The sequence below is a fragment of the Natrix helvetica genome (assembly GCF_964273705.1).
Source record: "Natrix helvetica genome assembly, chromosome: 6".
In the NCBI taxonomy this organism is placed as follows: domain Eukaryota; kingdom Metazoa; phylum Chordata; class Lepidosauria; order Squamata; family Natricidae; genus Natrix; species Natrix helvetica.
This window is the reverse complement of record NC_138553.1, coordinates 72383902-72407246: the sequence shown is the minus strand read 5'-3', so window position 1 is coordinate 72407246 and position 23345 is coordinate 72383902. Positions and strand designations below refer to the sequence as shown.

At 42.4% G+C, this 23345-nt stretch overlaps 1 protein-coding gene across 2 annotated transcripts in view; it reads left to right on the top strand.

The window, feature by feature from the left end:
* The window catches only part of GRAMD4 (GRAM domain containing 4), a 103908-nt gene that overhangs the window by 28181 nt on the left and 52382 nt on the right, over window positions 1–23345 (top strand). The window contains exons 2-3 of one of the 2 annotated variants that reach the window (XM_081958628.1): window positions 7946–8150; window positions 19488–19608. In XM_081958628.1, coding sequence (XP_081814754.1) covers window positions 7946–8150; window positions 19488–19608 — 326 coding nt within the window. Of the gene's footprint in view, window positions 1–7945; window positions 8151–19201; window positions 19283–19487; window positions 19609–23345 lie in introns of those variants that run through there. The other variant, XM_081958629.1, reaches the window with a different exon arrangement.

Genomic DNA, 23345 nt, shown 5'->3' with positions numbered 1-23345 from the left:
TAAATTACGGGGAGGTTAATCAACGTGTCTTGCGCTGAAGGATAAAGGCATGCCAAGACCTATATTAATTTTACTAATTTATTTCATCAACGGTATGTTAATGTCGTAAGAAAAGTCTCTCTTTTAAAAAGGGTAGCGTCTTCCACCTTCTCTGATTGCTCAGAAACAATTTTTTCTTCTTGTCCCTTTTATCACTTAGCTTCTTTGTGCATATGAAAAAACGTAGCTTGACGGAAAGCGATTTATCTTATTTATAATGCCTGTCATCTTGGTGGCCAAGTCATGGTTCCCAATTTATGATGATGATCTGCAGTTTCAAAGTATGGAAAATGGTGGCTGGCTTGTTTTTACTTTCAGAGCTGCCCTCTTAAAGCAGGAGGAGCATTGGGGGGGGGTCTGTTTCATTTTTTAGTGGCACCTCTCAGTCTGTTCTGATGGTACTGCTGAATTTGATGGTATGATTTCTGAAAACCTTTTAAGTGGGTGATACATTAACTCAGGGGTGTCAAACAGGCGGCCCACGGGCCGGATGCGTCACACGCAGGCCACACCCACCCCAGCTCTGCAAAGGTGGAAAACGTTGCCATACGTCACGTGACGACAATGTGACATCACGAAGTTTGACACTGGTACATTAACACTTTACTTCAAACCTGAAAATAGTTGACCAGCCCTCGCCGTCCAGCATGGCAGGATTGGGGGGGGGAAAGCAATTTTGGGGAGCATGAGGTACCTTAGTGGGTTGGAGAGCCTTAGGTGGCCTGTTCCATCACTAGAGCCCCACCCCGACCTTCCCCATCCTGAGATACCTCATTCATTTAACAACCGATTACCAAATGCGTGGGTGAAGGGGATTTTTTTACAGAAATAACAAACAAATTCATTTTACGTGATTCACCCCAGTGAACCCTTGGGTTATGAATGTAATTGGCGGGCTCTATTATATTCGTAACTCGAGGATTATTATTGTATTAGTTTTTTATGTGTAGCAATTGTAATTTTAAATAAAAATCACTACATTCAACAGTTAAGTGTAGTCCACAGCTATTAAAAAGGTTCCTTACCCCTGTTTTTGAGTTCCCATGACTCAAATGGATGATGGGGTGATGGGTGTTATGTAAGATAAAAGTTTGCCCACTTTTTTTAACACTTAACTGGGAGAAAAACAGCGGTAAAAATAAACAGGCACAGAAAAGATGAGTTTTAGTCCCCAATAAACCTCATTTGTTTTGAAAACTGAAAATAGTCTATAGGTCAGGGCTATCAAACTCCCAGCCCATGGGTTGGATGTGTGACGCACTGGTCATGCCCATGCCCGGTTTAGCAAAGGGGGGAAGTGTCCTGATACGTGACAACTTGAGTTTGACACTGTACTCTGAATTAGTTTGTTATTCTTAGCCTTTTAGCCCTTATCTCATACTCCATGCAGGATGTAACTGGACTAGTTGTTTGTGAAAGCATCTGACTGTCAGTCCCCCCCCCATCCCCCCCCCGTCCCCCGATCGGGAAAGTCTAGTAACTGATGCTTTGTCAAATCTCTTTGCAGGTCCCATTCTAACCTTTCAAAATTGTTGGAAATGGCGAGGGGGTTAGTTTTACTTACAGATCTCTTGCCAGCAAAGTGTTCCTCAATTCTTGGTTGTTTTACAGTTTTCATTGGTGGGAGAGATTCCGGGCTGATGCCATGGCATTTCTTTCTTTTTCCATGCCTTATCAAGGTAAAGGTAAAGGTTCCCCTTGGACATATGTGCTAGTCGTTCCTGACTCTAGGGGGCAGTGCTCATCTCCGTTTCAAAGCCGAAGAGCCAGCGCTGTCCAAAGACGTCTCCATGATCATGTGGCTGGCATGACTAAGTGCCGAAGGCGCATGGAATGCTGTTACCTTCCCACCAAAATGGTCCCTATTTTTCTACTTGCATTTTTATATGCCTTCGAACTGCTAGGTTGGCAGAAGTTGGGACAAGTAACAGGAGCTCACTCCGTTATGTGGCACTGGGGATTCGAACTGCCGACTTTTCTGATTGACAAGCTCAGCATCTTAGCCACTGAGCCAGTGCGTCCCTCATGCCTTACTAGCCCCCGGCTAAAGCAAACACTTTTGACTGTGTTATGGTCTATGTGTTATCTCCTTTCAAAAATATCAGTTAAATAAAAACGGATCCAGTGGGAGGACTAATAGGGAGTACTCTGGCTATCATTAAGTGTTGTACCTTATGATTCTTGACGAATGTATCTTGTCTTTTTATGTACACAGAGAGCATCTGCACCAAAGACAAATTCCTTGTGTGTCCAATCACACTTGGCCAATAAAGAATTCTATTATTCTATTCTATTCTATTCTATTCTATTCTATTCTATTCTATTCTATTCTATTCTTCCCTATCCCTATCCCTATCCCTATCCCTATCCCTATCCCAAAACCAAGAGGAGCTACTGCAGACACACTCCGGCCACATCGGCCAAAGGGGCATGTTGAGTTGAACTGTAGGATCTGTTGTAGAGCAGCAAGCCAACCGATTGGTTCTGATGTTGCACGTTGACACTCCTGCTATTAGTGATTGAAGCAACTGGTGCTTCCCACATTCTTTCCTAATTGAGACCATTGATGTTCCCAGCAATGTTGATTGAACGATCTGGACATTATGTGCGTGGTTCAGACTGAGTTATTGCTTGTAGCAAGTTTTTTCCTCCCCTCTTCAACTCTCCCCTTGTTTAATAGTGCCAGCTGGAGCTGTTCTGTTTCTTGTTAGTGGCAGTGTTTTCCTTTACGGCTCCTAGTGAAATGTGTTTATAAATCGGCTGTGTGGCCTTTAGACTTCTTGTATGAACTAATTGAAGTATGCAATCACAAGACTAGAATGCCTGCACACTGGCAGTCTCGCAATCAGGATATGGTTTCCGATTTTGAAAACAGAAATAAAACGCGGAGGCTAATGAAACTTGCATGGAAGTGAACAATACTTACTGTGAATAAATAGGAGAAATTTTCCCATCTGTTGGCTTTTATGTTTTTCAATATGAAATGCGTGTGGTTTTTTTTGGGCGGCTTTTGTGTACGTTTTATAAGCCAGTCTTCCCAAACCTGTTACTTGCAGTTAAGCAAGATCCGATTATAGTCTGTGATTTTGTAAAATATTATGTAAAGCCTTTGGTAGTTACTGCTGATCCTTTGAACTGGTGCTGTGCCGGAAAAATTCCTTGCATTTTTATCATTCATCATCATTAAGGGTGCTGGAAACAAAGCGGTTATTTTCCCCAAAAGAAAATAAAAGTTTGATGAGATTCTCATGGGTGAGAGAGATGTAGGGAGGAATGCCAGTTTTGTCATTATGCCATTCTGTCTTGGCTTTCAGCAGCCACCTTCCCTGACTTTCCATTGTTTTCCATTCAGTTTCAAGAGAAACGGTGAACAATAGCTTTTATTTAAATCGTAGTAAAAGATAATACGAACTGCAAACGTATACAAGAATGCGATAAAGGAGCTCTTCCAGAGGGTGCTTGCTGGAGAGATAGCCAACCTAGCGCCCTCTGCTACCTTAAAATAATAAAACTCAGGTCAATAAAATATCTGAAGAATTCAGGGGTGGGCTGCTGGGGGTCCACAGGGGTTTGGGGAGAACCTCTAGCTCAGATTCTGTGCAGTTCGGAGAACCCCCAACCCTACAATAGCAATAGATTATGATAGATTTTTTAAAAACCCTACATTTTTTCAACACAAAAGGAGGGAGGGAGGGAGGGAGGGAGGGAGGGAGGGATAGATAGATAGATAGATAGATAGATGATAGATAGATGATAGATGATAGATGACAGATAGATAGATAGATAGATAGATAGATGATAGATAGATAGATGATAGATAGATAGATAGATAGATAGATAGATAGATGAAAGATAGATGATAGATAGATAGATGATAGATAGATAGATAGATAGATAGATAGATAGATAGATAGATAGATAGATAGATAGATAGATAGATAGATGAAAGATTGCTCTGTCTGTCTGTCTGTCTGTCTGTCTTAGACTCAGAGGCCTGGAAGGACCTTTGAGGTTTTCCATTCCAACCCCCTTCCCAAGTCAGAAAAACATACACCATTCCATTTCTCTTCTTGAAAACCTTCAACAATGGACCACCACAACTGCAGGAGGCAAGCTGTTCCATTGATTAATTGTTCTCACTGACAGGAAATTGCTCCTTATTTCTAGGTTGAATATCTCTCTGATGATCCTTCCATCCTTTCCTCCTTCTCCTGTTCAGGTTGATCCCCTCTTGATCTCTCTCTTCCCTGTGACAGCCCTCATGTCTTCCCTGAACCTTATCTTCATTAGGCTAAATATACTTAGTTCCCTCGGCTGTTCATCATACGATGTAGCGTCCCAACTAGAGGTGGTATTCTACTGGTTCAGACCGGTTCGCCCGAACCGGTTGCAGAAATCGTGGGCGGCCCTGCCCACCCACCCCGGCTCTATGGCATCCCATTTAGGCACTTTTTAAGCCAAAAGCCCATGCGCTAAAGGCTAAGCGCATGCATACTGGTGGTGCATGCACTTATGTTGGCAAACTGATAAGGAAGGTAAGTGAATACCACACCTGGTCCCAACCCCTTATCCTCTTCGTTGTTCTTCTGTGCACTCTTTCTCTAGAATGTTTTCTTTGCTGATCCATTCTTTTGAAAGTAAATCAGAGTGTTTCTGAACATCCCTAAATATTATCACTACAGTATTGGAAGATTTACTCCCGTGTAACTTCCTAAGGGATAGATAGCATTGCGAAACGTTAGTCAATTGTAAAAGATTATGGGAAATGTATTCCTGTATATGAAGGATACGTTCAGTATCTGTGGTTGTGTTTATGTGAATAGGAGAATGCCATAAAAGAGAAGTCAGTGACACAGAATATGTTATCCCCAGGAATGCAGATCTGCATATTTCATGGCTTGTTTTAAGTGTTTGAGCTGTTTTTGCTCTAAGCAATTTCTAAGAGTGCAGAGATGAGGATTTTCCTCTTCTAATTCGTACAGCATGTTCCCAGCTGTAGGTTTCCCCCCCCCCCCCAGTTCAAATCATACTTTGGTTTGAGGTCATAAGCATTTTGTTCTAGTATGGGGGTATTGGGAGTCTGCTACTGTCCTTCAATGGTGAAAAAAGTAAGGTTCTACATTTAGGCAAGAAAAACAAAATGCACAGGTACAGCATATGTGGTACCTCGCTCAATAGTAGTAACTGTGAGAGGGATCTTGGAGTCCTAGTGGACAACCTTTTAAATATGAGCCAGCAGTGTGCAGCAGCTGCCAAAAAAGCCAACACAGTTCTAGGCTGCGTAAACAGAGGGATAGACTCAAGATCATGCGAAGTGTTAATACCACTTTAAAATGCCTTGGTAAGGCCACACTTGGAATACTGCATTCAGTTTTGGTCGCCACGATATAAAAAAGATGTGGAAACACTAGAAAGAGTGCAGAGAAGAGCAGCAAAGATGATTAGGGGACTGGAGGCCAAAACATATGAAGAACGTTTGCAGGAACTGGGTATGTCTAGTTTAATGAAAAGAAGGACTAGGGGTGACATGATAGCAGAGTTCCAATATCTCAGGGGTTGCCACAAAGAAGAGGGAGTCAAACTATTCTCCAAAGCACCTGAGGGCAGGACAAGAAGCAATGGGTGGAAACTAATCAAGGAGAGAAGCAACTTAGAACTAAGGAGAAATTTCCTGACAGTTAGAACAATTAATCAGTGGAACAGCTTGCCTCCAGAAGTTGTGAATGCTCCAACACTGGAAGATTTAAAGAAGATGATGTATAACCATTTGTCTGAAGTGGTGTAAGGGTTTCTGCCTAAGCAGCGGGTTGGACTAGAAGACCTCCAAGATCCCTTCCAACTTTGTTATACTGTTTTTTGTTTTCTGTCTTTGATGTTACAGTCTGTGAGTTTCTTCTGGGACCACCCACCCACACCCACCCAGTCACATGACCACCAAGCCACGCCCACCGAGCCACACCGACAGAACCGGTAGTAAAAAAAAATGAATTGGGGGGGCTAATAGGAGTGGTTGAATCTCTGGTTTCCCTTTTGCCATAGGGCTGCCATAAGGCTCAACTCTCTCCCCTACCCTAATATCCACACGAAGCCAGTGAGAACGTAATCTGATGGAATGTGTGAGGTTTCACCAATATGCTTATGGTGCTTGGATATATATCTCCAAATAAAAGTTGCATTTAAGTTTTTGTTCCTGTGACTGTAAATTTTGGAATGGGGAGAAACAGGTTTAACTTCAATCCCAGCAAGATGTGCAGCTGTCAGTATGGAAGCTTATGGATTCTAATAGGATTTCATCTTTGATCCTGGATACGTTAATGCTTATACGGGGTGGCTCAGTGGCTAAGACGCTGAGCTTGTCGATCAGAAGGCTCAGCAGTTCAGTGGTTTGAACCCTAGTGCCGTGTAACGGGGTCAGAGGTGGGTTCCTGCCAGTCCTAACCTCTTCTATAGAAGAGGTTCCACAAATCTACTGTGCCGTTTAAAACCGGTCCCAGCTCCCTCCCTCTACCCGTCCACACCACGCTTGCCCCGCTCGCCACTCACTGATTGGCTGGCTCACCAATTGCCCCGCCCGCCTCTAAGAGTCCTATCTAAACCTTAACGTCTTAAAGCTGTCAAGTTTGAACACCCCTGGTTTTTTTTTTTTAAGAGTTAGGGGTGCAAGGGTCTTGTAACTTGACAGCTTTAAGACTTGCGTGCTTCAAATGCCAGAGTTTCTAAGCCAACATTTTGGTTGTTAAGCAAGAGTGTTGTTAAGTGAGTTTCACCACATTTTACATGCCTACCCAGTCACATGACTGCCAAGCCACTCCCATTTGGTCACATGGCCGGCAAGCCACTCCCACCCAGTCACATGGCCGGCAAGCCACTCCCACAAAGCAGGCCACCCCTACAGAAGAGATTCTAAATTTTTTTTGAAACTCGCCACTGAACGGGGTGAGCTCCTGTTACTTGTCTCAGCTTCTGCCAACCTAGCAGTTCGAAAGCATGTAAAAATGCAAGTAGAAAAATAGGAACCACCTTTGGTGGGAAGGTAACAGCGTTCTGTGCGGCTTTGGTTTTTAGTCATGCCGGTCACATGACTATGGAGACATCTTCGGACAGTGCTGGCTCTTTAGTTTTGAAATGGAGATGAGCACCGCCCCCTTGAGTCGGGAACGACTACCACATATGTGCGAGGGGAACCTTTACCTTTGCCTTAATAAGACATGCGAAAAAGAAAGAAATGCCATGGCACCAGGCCAGGATCTTTCCCACCAGTAAGAACTGCAAAACAACCAAGAACTGAGGAGCACTTTGCTGGCATGTGTGGGTCAGCGGCGTCCCCCCTGTCGCCCGTTTTTACTTCCAGGAGGCTGCTGGGAGGCCTACTAGGCCCAAAATGGGATGCCGGGGGGGTGGGGTCATGTGCGCATGCACAGGGGGGACGGGGAGCACAGGGGGGTTGAACGCACATTACATTATGGGCACGGGGGCATACTTTCAGCATGTAATGACAAAATGGTTAGCCATCACTCTGTAGACCATGAAATTGTCTTGGACACTGCCAAGAGTTGTGGGATTGATGCAGTACAGAACCAGAAGTGGATTCCTACCGGTTCGGACCAGTTCAGCTGAACCGGTAGTGGTTTGGTGGCCTGGGTCGCTGGAAGCCACAGCGACCCTGGCCTGACATGCCCCTAAATCGTTTTTTCCGATGGTGCCATAGGTGGCGCCCTCTTGTTTTTTTGCTTCTACGCATGCTCAGAGCAATTTTTATTGCACTGCACGTGCACGCATGCGGCGCAGCCACGAGCAAACCGGCAGTAGTGACTGCCAGAACCCACCCCTGTACAGAACCTATGTTAAATACGTGTCCTGGTAATCATCATCTCATTCCTCTCCTTTTTCCCTTTGTGTTCTTCAGGGACTCCAACCGTCATGTTAAGATAAAGCAGAAAAGTGGAGTGCTGAACATGCTAAAGAGGCTGGACAAAATAAGGTTCAGAGGACATAAGAGAGATGAGTTCCCGGACTTAGTAGAGTCTCCCAATGCTTCAGATACTGAATGTGGAGATGAAATCCCCATGAAAATACCTCGTACATCGGGCTACGATGAGCTGAGAGACCCTGTAAGTATTTTTTTTTTAATTTATTTATTTATTTATTTATTTATTTATTTATTTATTTATTTATTTATTTATTTATTTATTTATTTATTTTCCAGGATTTATAGACCGCCCCCTCTCCCCGAAGGGACTCGGGGCGGTGTACATGCGTCTCATTAAAACAAATACAAAAGATAAATATCCTATCCCCTTAAAAACGAATTAAACCTGATACAACTGTACAGAAAAGTAAAAATTAAAAGCAACTAAAAAGCATACCCCTAAAAAACTTAAAAATGCAGGCTTGAGGGACTAAAATTGGGAATTAGGCCAGGCCGGCTAAATTGAACAGGTGGGTTTTTAGCTTCTTACGGAAGGAGCGGAGGTCGGTTTGCACATTATATTGCTGTTGTCTATTTTGAAGAAACCAGCCTGAGCAATCTGAACGGATGGAGAACCTGTGGCAAAAGAAATACACTTCCAAAACTTTACTAGGTCTAAAGCAGGGGTCGGCAACCTTAAACACTCAAAGAGCCACAAAGATCCTCACTGGAAGCCCCCTGTTCAATTCTGAAACCGACCGGAAGTCCAGTTCCCCCCACCATAGAGTCTCCTCCTAGCGCGGCATCCTTTTTCCTCTACCTGTCCTAACTGAAAGCTCTATCAATTGTGGAGCCGACTGGCGACAGGGAGCCGCAGCAGAGGGATAAAAGAGACACATGCGGCTCCAGAGCCACTGTTGCTGACCCCTGGCCTATAGCATGGAAAGGAAAGATGGATGGAGGATTTTTAACTTGTCACCTTTCATCATTCTTTTGGGGGGGGAGCTTATTAAATATTATTTTTATTATTCCTTCAATTCTCAGGATAGCTGGGTGTAATATGAGCGCTTTGGAACTGATAGATAAGAGTTTTCTTTGGCTAAGGGAAGCCATTTCAGATGTCTTCCTTTCAGTGCTATGAAAAACAAGAGTGATGGAACTTTTCCCTGGAACTGTAAGATATATTTCAAGGGCGGAATATTTTTCTTTCGTCCTATAAAAATGGAAAGCACCAAAATCCTATGGCTCCTTGTGCACCCTCCCTGGGGCTATAAAATTAAACCCTTACAAAATCAATTAAACTAAAATTCTGTTTTCTAGTTTAGTTTTTCTTGTTGGTCCTCAACGATACATTATGCTTAGCTATGTTTTGTTTTCCTTAAGAATTCATGAATTCATTGCCCATCCAGTATTAGTGGATATTATTGGGAACTATATTTCAGTATATCTGTAAATTTTCTTACAGAGAGATATATTACACACAGGCTTGGCTATGTCTTTATCTTTTGATTTGATTTGGGTTTTTTAAAAAAATAATTATTAATGTACTCACAAATGGTGAGGTGGTTTTATAAATTGCATAAATAAATAAACTGGGTGTGCATACTCTATGCATGCAGTAATATATTCATTTGTATCTAAATATAATTATAAAAGATGGGACATGATGGCTCAGTGGCTGTGACTATGAGCTTGTTGATCAAAATGTTCAGCAGTTCAGCGGTTCAAATCCCTAGCGCCGCGTCATGGAGTGAGCTCCCATTACTTCTCCCAGCGTCTGCCAACCTAGCAGTTCGAAAGCATGTAAGAATGCAAGTAGAAAAATAGGAACCACTTTGGTAGGAAGGTAACAGGGTTCCATGCGCCTTTGGCGTTTAGTCATGCCAGGCACATGACCACGGAGACATCTTCGGATAGTGCTGGCTCTTTGGCTTTGAAATAGAGATGAGCACTGCCCCCTAGAGTCAGGAACAACTAGCACATATGTACGAGGGGAACCTTTACCTTATAATTATAAAGTACTTGGAATTTGATAGCAACAGTTGTTAGCAGGAGGATGGCATATTTTGTCATTCTTGCTGCCTGTATTCTGATGAGATCTGGAGATCCCTTGAAGAGCCAAAATGCAAATATAAAAGGAAGTGACTTTGGTCCTTCTGTATCTCATTTTTCTGAGATAGGAATCTATATTGAGAGTCTGTATTGGACCTTGAGTGAAGAGCTTCTTTGCCAAAGAGATTAGAGCCAAATTTGATTTTGTTTTCTAATTTCAGGTTTGAAGACGAATGAACATAAATAACAATTGAGTAAAATAAAACCCATAATATCTTTATTTTATGTGACCCAACATTAAGTCTGGAGCAGCCAAAGGCAGCTAAATTGTACTAATATGATAAAAAGTTTTTTCTTACATTCAAAGCACAGTGAAAGTAACAAGATCTCTCTAGTGGCTGTTCTAAAATGTTGAGGACTTGCTTGTTCCAAACTCCTCAGTTAAAAATAACTTGCTCTGTGCCATGTCATGAAAAGAAAGTGGATAGATGAGCTCTTATATTGACTCCATGAGGTGACCTTGAAAGGTGAATTGAAAGGTTCATCAAAGCAAAGCATTCTCAAGGTTAATATTGTTAAGTTTGTTTTCCCTGTTGGTTTTCTCACAAAACTAAAAACATTTTATATTTTTCTGATTCGTGTATGCGTTTTGCAGTGGTGGGATTCAAGTTTTTTTACTACCAGTTCTGTGGGCGTGACTTGGTGGGCGTGGTGTGGCTTGGTGGGCGTGACTTGGTGGGCGTGGTGTGGCTTGGTGGGCGTGGCTTGATGGGCGTAGCAGGGGAAGGATACTGCAAAATCCTCATTCCCTCCCCACTCCTAGGGGAAAGTTACTGCAAAATCCCCATTCCTTCCCCATCCCACTAACCTGCTTTCCAGCTCCGTTTTCCTGTTCAGGGCAACAAAGGAAGACCAGCCCATTTGCCGGTTCTCCAAACTACTCAAAATTTCCGCTACCGGTTCTCCAGAACCTGTCAGAACTGGCTGAATACCACCTCTGGTGTTTTAGGTTCATATTTTGTTTTATTTGTTAGCTCTGAGATGAGTTGAAACTCTTGAGTAATTTTTTTTTTCTTCCATAAAACTTTATTGCAAAAACTTTATGGGTGTTCAAATGTTTCTTTAAATGACTCTGTTCGCAGAGCTCCCTAAATTTCATTGAATAAACCACAGCCGACTGGGTTCACATATCATCATATCTCATAAACCAGGGTTGGTTTACCGAACACAATGTTCGGTACCAAAGAGTTTGTTTAATGATTAAACCAACATCAGACAACTCACATAATAGACTCAAAGCACTGGATAAACACAGGCAATATTTTATTTATTATATTTATATCCCACCTTTCATCCAAGAGGCTTAGGAAGTTCTATATTATTACTTTTCCCTACAACCCTTTGAAAAAGGTTTAGTTGAATTAGATTGGCTCAGGGTCACCAAGTGAGCTTCCAGACATTTGATTGAATGCAAGTCTTCTTTGTATCACTCCAACATCTTAACCATTGCATGTCAGAAGCTTTTTTTTACATTTCTGGTATAATCAGATATCTGCTCTTAACTTTCAAATCTCTGTGTGGTTAAGCCTCTGTGTATCTCTGGAACCAGCTCTCTTATTCTCTGCGTTCATCTCAAGAAGGTAAAGTTCTCACCCTATATGGGTTGAGGGCTCTGAAAGCATTCCTTCTCAATAGTGGTCTGCACTGGAACACTGTTCTGTAGTGACCTCCATCCAGCTAGCTTTCTCAAGATTGTTAAAACTATCAAAAACAGGGGTGCTTAGATTTGGCCCACGAGCTGCCCTGAAAACAGCGAAGAGCTGGCCCATGGTGCCTCTGCCAGCCAAAATGGCGTTTGGGACGGCCGCAAGTGGCTCTATATTCTCTGGTAGAGGGTTGCAGGAGGCTGTCGCAGCCGAAAATGAAGCTCAGGGGGGTGCCTGTGGCTCTCCTGACCTCTGTTTTCGCTGGCGGAGGTTGCAGGAGGCCATCGCAGCTGAAAACAGAGCTCGGGAACCCGTTTTCTTTGGCAGAGCACTCGTACCACCACAGGTGCCCCCCCAAAAAGTGACATCGAGCTGGCCAGGCCCCCCCTAGCCACGCCTCCCCTGCCCCCCCAGGTCAAACATAACCCTGATGCAGACCTGAATGAAATCGAGTTTGACACCCCTGCATTAAAACTTTGGTGTTGATGGGGGATTCAGATTAACTCTGTTATATTTTGGGGATTTGTTATGTTGGGGATTTTTGTTTGTATCGATATTGTTATTTAAATGGCTCCGAATCTCTGAGGTAGGTGGCATACAAAGTTTGTAGGTATATATAAAAGTATTTTAAGGAACATTGATTGTGTTGTCCTATCCGGATGCTAGTAAACTGGCTACATATCAGCTGAGTGAAATTTCTCTTGCAGTTTTTCGGACTCCCCCATTTTTGCAATCTGACTGTTGAGAATCATTGCATAATACGGTGGGTGGATGTGACTGGAGAAAAGGATTTGTTGCGCCAAATATAGAATAGAGGCTTGTTGGGTATAAAAGCTTTCCAACATTTTGCCGAAGTTTAATTTTAATTAATGTTGGCGCTGCTAGATTTAATTGTTCCTCTGTCTCCTAAAACTAGGTGTTGCATAATTCCCTCCCCGACAATTTTTAACGGAAGGATAGAATATTAATTGCTGAAACACTTCTCTTCTGCCTTATAGCACACAAAGTGCTAAAAAAAGCTCCCCAATCAGGAAAAAAAGATTGACATTTATAAAATGGTAACAGTCGCAATGTTAACTTCTGTGGCAGTACATCACTTGGACTTGAGGGACAAAAGGACGTTTGGGAATATGTCAGGATGTTAACTTGGCACTTGCCGACAGTTCCTTAAAGCAGCTGCATCGTTTCCTAGGATTGCCGTATTATCCTCTGCAGTTGAAGCAGTGTCAGGAAAAGAGGCACCCACATTGTTGTGCTACTCAGCCCTATCAACATCTGATTTGAGTTGTTGTTGGGAGATACTCAGCCAGGAAGAGGAGAGGGGTGGGCCTCAAGTATGGAATTATTTTTGAGACCTTGCAGAGCCGCAAGAGATCCAGAATGGACCTCAGTCCAGGGGTGGGCTGCTGGGGGTTTGCACGGGTTTGGGCGATCCTCTAGCTAGGATTCTGCCCAGTTCGGTGAACCCGCAAATGTCCACGGTCACCCTGCCCCTCCCACCTCTCCCCTCCCCTCCCAGGGGTCTCCACGCAGCTAAGTGCAGGGCCCGCACGGAGGCATGGGGAGGGGGGAAAACGAGCCTACTGGAGGTTCCGGAAGTCTGGCATTGGGCCTGCTTCCGGCCTCTGGAGGGTTTCTGGAGCCCAGGAAAGCAGTTTTCATCCTCCCGGAGGTTCGAGGAAAACCTCCAGAGCCTAGGGAGGGTGAAAAATGCTCCTTCCCCATGGTGCAGGAGGCCAACTAGGCCATGCCCACCATGACCACGCCCACCCAGCAACAGGGCAGTGAACTCATTGCTGCAAATTTTGAAACCCACCCCTGACCTCCACTCCTATTAAGCTTCATAGAACCTTAACTCTCTGTTCCCAGGCTAAGACTAGACTACCAGTCTGAGGGATTCCTGTATAATAGGCAGAATATAATAAAGTAGTAAGCTTGAATTCTACATGTGTGGGTATGGTTGCTTTGGCCCGACAGCTGTGTTCAGTGTAAAGAATAAAGAGAAATGTAGAGAATAAAATGTAGAGCCTTAAAGAGAGGGGAGATCCATTATAAAGGCAACAAACAAACATACTGCTTAAGTCTAAACAATGAAGAAGGTATGTGTAAACAGCTTAGACCTATGGCTCCCTAATTCATGTGAGTGTAACAAAGGGAAGAACTAAAACACACAATCAGACTTGTGTGATTCTGTTTCTATAGCCAGTATTAATTTTAAAAAGCCATTTTAGTCTTAATATGGAGTTGATTTATTGAACTGATCTACATCCCGAGGCTGATACTTTTTTTCCCAATTATTTATTCATTACAGCATTAAGATTTCTGTTCCATTCCAGTTCAAACTGGCTTTGACCAGCCTACAAGAAACCACATGCAATGCATTAAAAAAGGGCCGTTTTGGGGAGGTCTGCAGAGTTCAAAAACTTTTTAAAAAAATTTCCTCTTCAAAACCTTGGTGCGTCTTATACTCTGAAAAATACGGTACATCTTCCAGGTTCTTTTGGACCCCTGGAATGTAAACCATGATTTTGGGGGTCAACCTCGACAAATAAACAATATGAATGTTGTCTTGGTAGTGGCCCATTCCTTCTATCTCTCAAAGCCATTCCCAATACCCATTGCATCACTTCCCAACAGTCGATAAAAGCAATAGAATAAAAACAGAGCAATCCTTTCCACCAGGCACCAGACCAACCAAACTATTAATCTTCTGACTCAATCCCCTAATGCTTATGTCGTAATGAGCCTGGTCATCATGGCTTCTGAAAGGCTAGGAGGGTAGGCTTTCCTTAAATTTCAGATGGAAGGCTACTTCAAAGGCTGGGACAGCTAAATGGAAAGTGCACCTCCACCGCCCCCTTTGGGTCCTGATAGATAGCTTAATAGGAACCCATAATAGATCAACTCTGCCAGCACTTACAGGCTTGGGAGAAGCCATAGGTTTAATTACAGAAAGCTTTATGTAGGGCTTGTATTGCAGTTTTTATGTGATTCCTTTCTCAAATTATTAATAAGTTGTGCAGTTTGCAAAATCAGAAGAGAGAAGGTGACTCTGGAAGAACAGATTGTTCCTGTTAAATAGTCTGGCTCAGAATTTAGCTTGACTGAGTTCCTTGGGCCCTACTCCTAAATAAATCAATATAAAAATTATAGCTTGAGAAGGCACTGAACCCAGGGTACTTACTTCTAAACAGGCATCCTACATGTCCCTTTTCTCAGTAACTCCGTGAAAACCTTGCCTTCATTTATAATTTAAAGACATTTCTGCTTCACCTTCTAAGAACTCTGCGTTGACGTGTCTAAAATACTGTGCAGTTAGATTAATATCTTATGGGGGACAAAGATAAGTGCTAAGCAAGTGTAACTTTCCATTTGTGTGGCCGGGTGTGTTAATAAGATAATCAGACTGATGGGGAACATAGGAAATTGGGGTAAAAATAAAAGCCCAAAATGCAAGTTTCATCATCTTTATTATTAAATCATTGCCTCTTGTAGTTAATAGGGGATGGGGATTAGAACGGACAGTGGAATTATATTCAATTACATAGAACTAAATTCTGTTATATTGATTCTGGATTACTTGATAGTATCTCAGTCGGCATACTTTTAACCCTGGTTTCAGTGGCAGAAATACTTGTGATTCCCAGTGGCTGCCTTTTGAAGTATCACCATTTCTCAGAACACAGTTAAAGCATTGAAGCAGATAATAGAGTGCAATTTTAGCCTTTCAAAATGATACTAACCTACCTGTCTATTTACTGTTAGGTCAGCCATTGATGATATTATGTTGTTTTTCACAGATGACTGCATAGCTAATCTCCCAGAAAACAAAAAAAGACAAAAAGAAAACAACAACCAGGAGTGATTCTGATTTCCTTTTTAACATGCAGAGACAAATAAAAGGACAGCGTAGGAATTCATATTCCTAAAATGTTGGGGGAGGGAGTTGTATGTAGAAAATCGATTTCCACCATGTTTCTCTGAAAATAAGACCTCCCCAGATCATAAGCCCAATTGGGCTTTTGAGTGCATGTGCTAAAATAAGCCCTCCCCAAAAATATGTGCCGAAATGGACAAACTAACTAAAGAAATCCAGGGAAAAGAAGAATCAGAATTCTATCAGATATGGGATAAATGGTATAGGTGGATGGAGGAAAGAAATAGGAATCCTAGGCGATAAATAAGCAGAATGTAGTAGCTCTTATAGATTGTTGTCGGTGTTAAAATGTTTATTCATTGAATAATATAAATACGAATGATTTTGGATAAAAGTACTTTCGAACAAATGTAGTTAAAGGAGAATGTTGGTATATTCTTTGATTTAAAATGCACAACTTAATTTGAATGAAGTATAAAGAATGATTGTAGTAATGCACGGAACTTAAATGTAACCAATCGACATGCTAGCTGGAAGACGTATTGAAGAGTGTTTTGTGTGTGTGTTATCTGTCTAATTAAAACAATAAAAAAAAAAAAAGACAGCGTAGGAATTCATATTCCTAAAATGTTGGGGGAGGGAGTTGTATGTAGAAAATCGATTTCTACCATGTTTCTCTGAAAATAAGACCTCCCCAGATCATAAGCCCAATTGGGCTTTTGAGTGCATGCGCTAAAATAAGCCCTCCCCAAAAATATTGCAACACAGAAGGCCCCCCTGAGGTGACCATGCTCGCTGCCTCCTGCACCTCCAAAATAATAAGAACTCCCAAAAATAAGGCCAAGTGCTTTTTTTTGGGGGGGGGGGTGTCAAAAGAAAATAATACCCTGTCTTATTTTCGGGGAAACACGGTATTGAATGCATTGAAAGAAAATATCCCATTATAAAATTAAAAGCTCTCAACGTCTGGATTTTTTGCATTGCATCTGAGATATACTTCGCTATATTTAAATGTGCTATTCCCTATATAAATGAAACATGTTGCAAATAATGATATTGGCACACTTTCAATTTTACTTTCAGTGTTTGTGTATATATTATAGATTTAAGTGGGGAAAATGCATAGTTCTTGATCAAAGTTAATGTTTTCCTTGCAGATCTGTGGTTGAATTTTTCTGGTTAATCCTTTATTTCTGAAATGTAGTTTTCATAGATTCAACCTTTCTAACTCATCTACATCTCTTGCTACAGTAGCATTTTCCTGGAAGGGGAAAAAAACTATAATTATCAACAGCAATATATTTATCTTTAAGTGATACCATTGTTAACTTCATTATAACACACATATGTTTTGACGCGAACTTTATTGTCTGTATTTTTTTTTCTACCAGGCATAACTACTATTAGCGCTCGTAATCCCTACACAACATGTTCAGTGGCAATTGTGATCTTGACTATAGCTCCTTCTTGATCTATTTCATGCATAACCATGTATTCTTACAAGATGTTTTAGCACTCTCTCACCTTCTCATACATATGCATCTCTTCCAGGGGTGAAATTTAGCAGGTTCTGACAGGTTCTGGAGAACCGGTAGCGGAAATCTTGAGTAGTTCGGAAAACCAGCAAATACCACCTCTGCCTGGCCCCAGAGTGGGGTGGGAATGGAGATTTTGCAATATCCTTCACCCGGAGTGGGGAGGGAATGGGGATTTTGCAGTATCCTTCCCCTGCCACGCCCATCAAGCCATGCTCACAGAACTGGTTCTCTTTCTTTAAGTTTATACTGTAGTCCCCAATTTATGACTGATCTCTTAAAGAACATTAGAAGTTTTGATGGACAGCCCCCCCCCCCCAAGCTACTTGCAACATGACCTCAAAGTCACAACATCACCCTTCTTGAAGTCACATGACCACATTTTGGGAGCTTGGCAATGGGGCCACATTTATATCTGTTTGCAGCACCCCAAGGCCGTTTGACCATGCTTTATGACGATTTTGCCAGAAAGCAGTCTTTATTTTGGGTTTCCTGCAAAAATAACCCCACCCATGCCCATTAGCAAACAATGGGTCACTTAATGACCATCACATTCATCTAGTGACAGCCACAAGAAAGGTAATAAAACCAGGCCCATTCCCATGGTGATGTGCTTTATGATAATCACAATTTACAACCAGAATTAAAAGTTAACAGAGTTGGAAGGGACCTTGTAGGTTATCTTGTCCAACTCCCCCGCCCCGCCCAAGCAGGCAACCCTACACCATTTCTGACAGGTGGGAGTCCAGTCTCTTCTTGAAAGCTTCCAGTGATGATGCTCCCACAACTTCTGAAGGCAACGTCTGTTCCATGGGTTGATTGCTCTCACTGTCAGAACATTTCTCCTTATTTTCAGGTTAAATCTCTCTTTCTTCAGTTTCCGTTATTCCTTGTCTCGCCTTCAGGTGCTTTGGAAAATAGCTTGACCATCTTCCTCTCTGTGGCAGCCCCTCAAATATTGGAACACTGCTATCATATCTCCCCTGGTCCTTCTCTTCACTAGGCTAGCCATGCCCAGTTCCTGCAACTGTTCACTGTATGTTTTAGTCTCCAGTCCCGTAATCATCTTGGTTGCTCTTCTCTGCACTCTTTCTAGAATCTCAACATTTTTTATAGTGTGGTAACCAAAACTGGATGCACCACTCTAGGTGTGGTTTTACTAAGGCTTTATAGAGTGGTATTAGTACCTCACTTGATCTTGATTGTTGTTGTTAGTTGCGAAGTCGTGCCCAACCCATCACAACCCCATGGACAACGTTCCCCCAGGCCTTCCTGTCCTTTATCATCCCCCCGAGTCCAATTTAAGCTCACGCCTACTGCATCAGTGACTCCATCCAGCCACCTCATTCTCTGTTGGCCCCTTCTTCTTTTGCCCTCAGTCTTTCCCAGCATGAGGCTCTTCTCCAGTGAGTCCTTCCTTCTCATTAGGTGGCCAAAGTATTTGAGCTTCATCTTCAGGATCTGGCCTTCTAAAGAGCAGTCAGGGTTGATCTCCTCAAGGACTGATCGATCTTGATTGTATCTCTTTGTTAATGCAATTTAGGATTGCCAAGCTCAGTTACATAGAAAATTGAGGATCACCTGTATAGCTTCTATCTTGGCTAGAAATGGATGCGTACACACACCCTCCCCGGTAATTTATTTTTATTTATACCCAGATTTACATGAGCATATAAATCTGTCCTGATCTTTGCAGTGCTGCATTATCTGTCCTATTCTCTCTCTACATGTTTTTTTTTAAAGTTAATATCTCAAGGATATTACAATGGTAGGAATCTTAAGCGTTTAAAGTTTTTTTTTTTCCTGTCCACCCTCCTTCCTCCCCTTTCTCCTTCCTTCCCCTGTGCTGCATACGCAGAGTGAAAGGATTTATCCCGAGTGCCGCACACTTCAAGTTTACAGGCTTCGCAATTGTTTAAATGGTCCTTTTGAAACCGCGGCCCGTAATCGACTTAAAAGGATCCTTCTTCGGAGCCGGCTTCTAGCCAGTCAGAGGGAGTTTAGACAATGACGCTTCCTGCTGCAGACATCAAAGCATTTGCTGTGGAGGTCTGAGCAGGCGCAGTGATGCGAGACGCCCCCCCCCCCCCCCCCCCGGTGAGAGATATGGTTCCTTTCATAAGCTCCCATTGATTCATGTCAGCAGCCTAATGCTGTGCAAAAGGTTTGTGGCTCTAACTGGCTGTCGGTTTGCCCCAGATAAACTAGTAAATAAAAATAACCATTGCTTATCGACTGCTTTATATTTTCATTTTGGAGTTTGTGCGTGGGTGCGTGGGTGTGTGTGGATGTTAAGAGATTAATTTCTAAGCTGCCAGCATCTCTTCTCTTTTTTTATAACCCCCCCTCCTCCTTCCCTCCCTCCGTAGGCTGGTCCTGGGACTGTCATCATGGCTGCAGGAGTTCCCGATTACAACAGAACAGAGTCTGATAGATTAAATGAGATCAAAGGCCATTTGGAAATTGCCTTGCTGGAAAAGCACTTTCTCCGTAAGTACAAAAAACCTGAGTCTTTGTACTCAGTATTGTATAGATAAATAGATATTTTCTCATTATTAGTCAATACTATGTTTTTAACTGACATGATCGTGTCATTCTAGCAAAGGTATATATTTTAAATTTCCCAATTTATATTTTGAAGTCATGGTTAGAAAGAAGTTTTCAACAATGGCTCAGAAGAGAAGATTTCTTTGTTTAGTCAGAAGTATATTATGGCACACAATAACCTCCAAACTAGTTTGTTTTCCATTCAGTATAAGTTCAGAATATTTTAATGATCGAATAGAAGCAGGAATTGGATTATGATAATAAAACAAGCTCATTTTTAGATTCTGTTACTAACATGGTTCTTTTAGGAGTAGTAAGGGTTTTTGGGTAATGGTTTAAGTGTTAAGCCTAGTTTGGCTTTCTTTAAATTGTTTGTGTATTTAATTTCTATTTATCAAACGTATTGGTCTTGGCACACCCAATGAATTCATGCATTTGATATATTTTCAAGTATACTCTTTTAATTATGTACAGTATAAGCATTAAAAGGCAAAAAAGAACTGCAGTAAATATCTGAAACTGCTTGCAAGACAAGTAACACAAGGAGATGCTATATTGCTATAACATTTTGGATAACTAGGCGGATTGCAACTGAATTAAGTAAAAACTCTTTGAAGCCAAAGCAGGATGTTTTTGAAACATTCTCCCAAACATCATAAATCTCTGGTTCGAATGTACAAGTAAACAAGGAATGGCATCTGAGCAAATTACTGGAAAAGGATACAGCATTAGTTTGTTTAACTATTTTGTGGCGAGATACAATTGATGTGGTAAGAACAAACCCTGTGAAAAAAATGAAAAGTGTACAAATCTGCTAAATAAAAGGAATAGCAGGATTGATATATTTGATTCCATTGTATCACCGAAGGTAACATCTACAGTATACCAAGATCTCCCCAAAACAATTTCTGATAAAAATACAGCAGCAATCCTTTATCTGCCTATTTGTTGTGAAGAAGAGAGAGTGCCAGGGGTAGGTTCCGGGAGGCACTACTGCCAGTTTGCTTATGTGCGTGCTGTGTGTGTCCACGCTTGATGTGCCCTGGGTGCCCATGCGCAATGCAATTAAAATTGTTCTGTGCATGCGCAGAACTGAAAAACAAAATGGCGGTGCCATAGGTGGAAAACAGGTTTGGGGCGTGGCAGGCCTGGGTCTCTGCCGGTTCCAGCGATGTAGGCCGCCAAAGCACTACCGGTTCAGCCAAACCGGTAGGAACCCACCACTGGATAGTGCGTCAGCCCTTCGAGGTAGTTCAGACGGGAAACCCAGCAGACAGGTCCGTTTTTCGGATCATTGAATGCCACTTTGCATGGTGTCTCCAGTGCGCAGGTCCACGGCTTGCATATCTTTGTTGATGATGTCTTGCCATCTCTGTTTTGGATGTTCACGAGGTCGCCGGACATTGACTTCTAGTTGGTAGGCAGTCTTGGCAACGGTGGGAGGTGCTGCTCTCTGGACAGGAATCCCAACCCATGAATACTAATATTACATTTATTGTAAATTTACAACTTGATTTAAATCAATTGGATTGATATCACGATTTAAATCCCTAGTAGAAGGGCTTGATTTAAATCGGCTCTATTTAAATCATAATTTTTAAAAAGCAAATGTCATCTCTGTCCGCAGCGGCTCCTCCTCTGACCTGCTGTTGACTCACCGACAATCCCAATATTGCAGAATACACAGCCTCATGCAGTGGGGGGTTTCCAAATTTTTAGAACCTCTTCTGTAGGTGTGGCCTGCTTTGTGGGAGTGGCTTGCCAGCCATGTGATTGGGTAGGAGTGGCTTGCCAGCCATGTGACTGAGTGGGAGTGGCTTGGCAGCCATGTGACTGGGTGGGCGTGGCCAACTCGTAAAATGTGGTGAAACTCACTTAACAACGCTCTTGCTCTTGCTCTGTTCCCGCAAGTCTGAAGGTGCAAATCTCCTTCTATTGCTTTTAAAAACTTGATCTATTATGGCAAGTCCTTCCTAAGTCTCTTTCTCTCTCATGTCTGATTGTTTCCTAGGCCGCACGACCTAGGATGCCCAAGGTCACCCTTGGTCATTCCATTACACACATATACATGGGCATTCTGTGTATAAGAGGAAAAGATTGTGCTATTTGGGGGAAATCAGATGCCTTCAAGATGCTTGGAAATATCTACCTTGATATAGATTGAATGAGTACCCTCATACTGAAAAGTTTCTCCAAAAGTTTCTCCACAGTTGGTTTTGAGCTGGCTCGTTCGTGAAGGAAGTGTGACTACGGTAGCTCCCACGCTGCCTTGTTTTAAATGACAAGGGAAGATGTATTTGTTCACCCAGCCGTTTGCAGGGTGACAGCTTCTCTAGGATTAGTCTTTTCAACTGCCTTTTAAAAATAACTTTAATTTTAATTGTATATTCATCTTTTTCTTGTTCAGAGAAACAGTTTATTGAAAGGATTTTTATTATCCTGTTGGTGCAATGCAATGCATTCCTTGGGAGGCAGAATAGTATAAAACAAAAATCAAACCCAGTAGCAATAACATTAGTAATAGTGTTCTGACCGAGGCTTCCCAAGAGCATGAAGCAAACTCCTTGTCCCAGCAAAAACACCTTTTAATAATGCACTGTGAATTCTGCTCATTCACATCCAGCAAAGTCTTTCAAGGGAGGATTTACAGTCACAGACCTTATCTGGATTGGAGAACTGCCAGGCCGATATCTGCAAAACCTGGCAAGGAGTCTCGGAGAGTCACGAACCAATTAAGCAAACTAATTGTCTCCTGCAAACTCCACTCCCCTTTTGCTCCTCTTTTATTTCCTCTGGGAGGGGCCATTCATTGTCCATCAGTGGCCTTACTCCCAGGTCGAGCCCTGTTCTTTAGCTGTTCCCTTTGTCTGGCAACTCTGCGCATGCGCACACTGGGAACAGGCACCAGCTTTGTGTGCCTCACTGATGTCTGACTCTGAAGACATCTGATAACGGGCATACGGCCCTGGCCCCCTCTCTGCCTCCGACACAGAGCCCTCATCAGAGCCTTCCCCAAACTCCAGGACTGGCCCATGTTCCTCCCCAACCTCCTCACTGTCTGAATCTGCTGCCAGCTCTGCTAGCTGGCCACAACACTTAGTACCTAGACTTACATACTACTTCATAGTGCTTTTCAGCCCTCTCTAAGCGGTTCATAGTGTCAGCCTATTGCCCCCAACAATCTGGGTCCTCATTTTATTGACCTCGGAAGGATGGAAGGCTGAGTCAACTTTGAACTTAATATATCTACAGATTCATTTGCTTCCTTTACACTTTTTGACATATGTGTTTCTTTTTTCATTTTCTTTAATTGTAAGCGACTAGAGTTGTGGGATCGGGCAGCCCCATTATTGAAAAATTAAATTAAACGAAGGCTGTCATTTAAATTAAATGAAGATGGGAACAAAAAGTAATGGGTGGAAGATTATTAAAGAGATAGCCAACCTGGAACTAAGGAGAAATTCGCTGACGCTAACAACAATTACAATGAAACAGCTGGCTTACTGGAATTATGGGTGCTCTATTGCTCGAGGTTTTCAAGAAATGATTGGACAACCATTTGTCGGGAATGGAATATGTTTCCTGCCTTGGATGTGTGCTTATGGGTGTTATTTTTAATTAGTGAGCTGTTACAAGAATGTTTGTGGAATGAAAGATAATTAAGCAAAGGTAGGACGTCT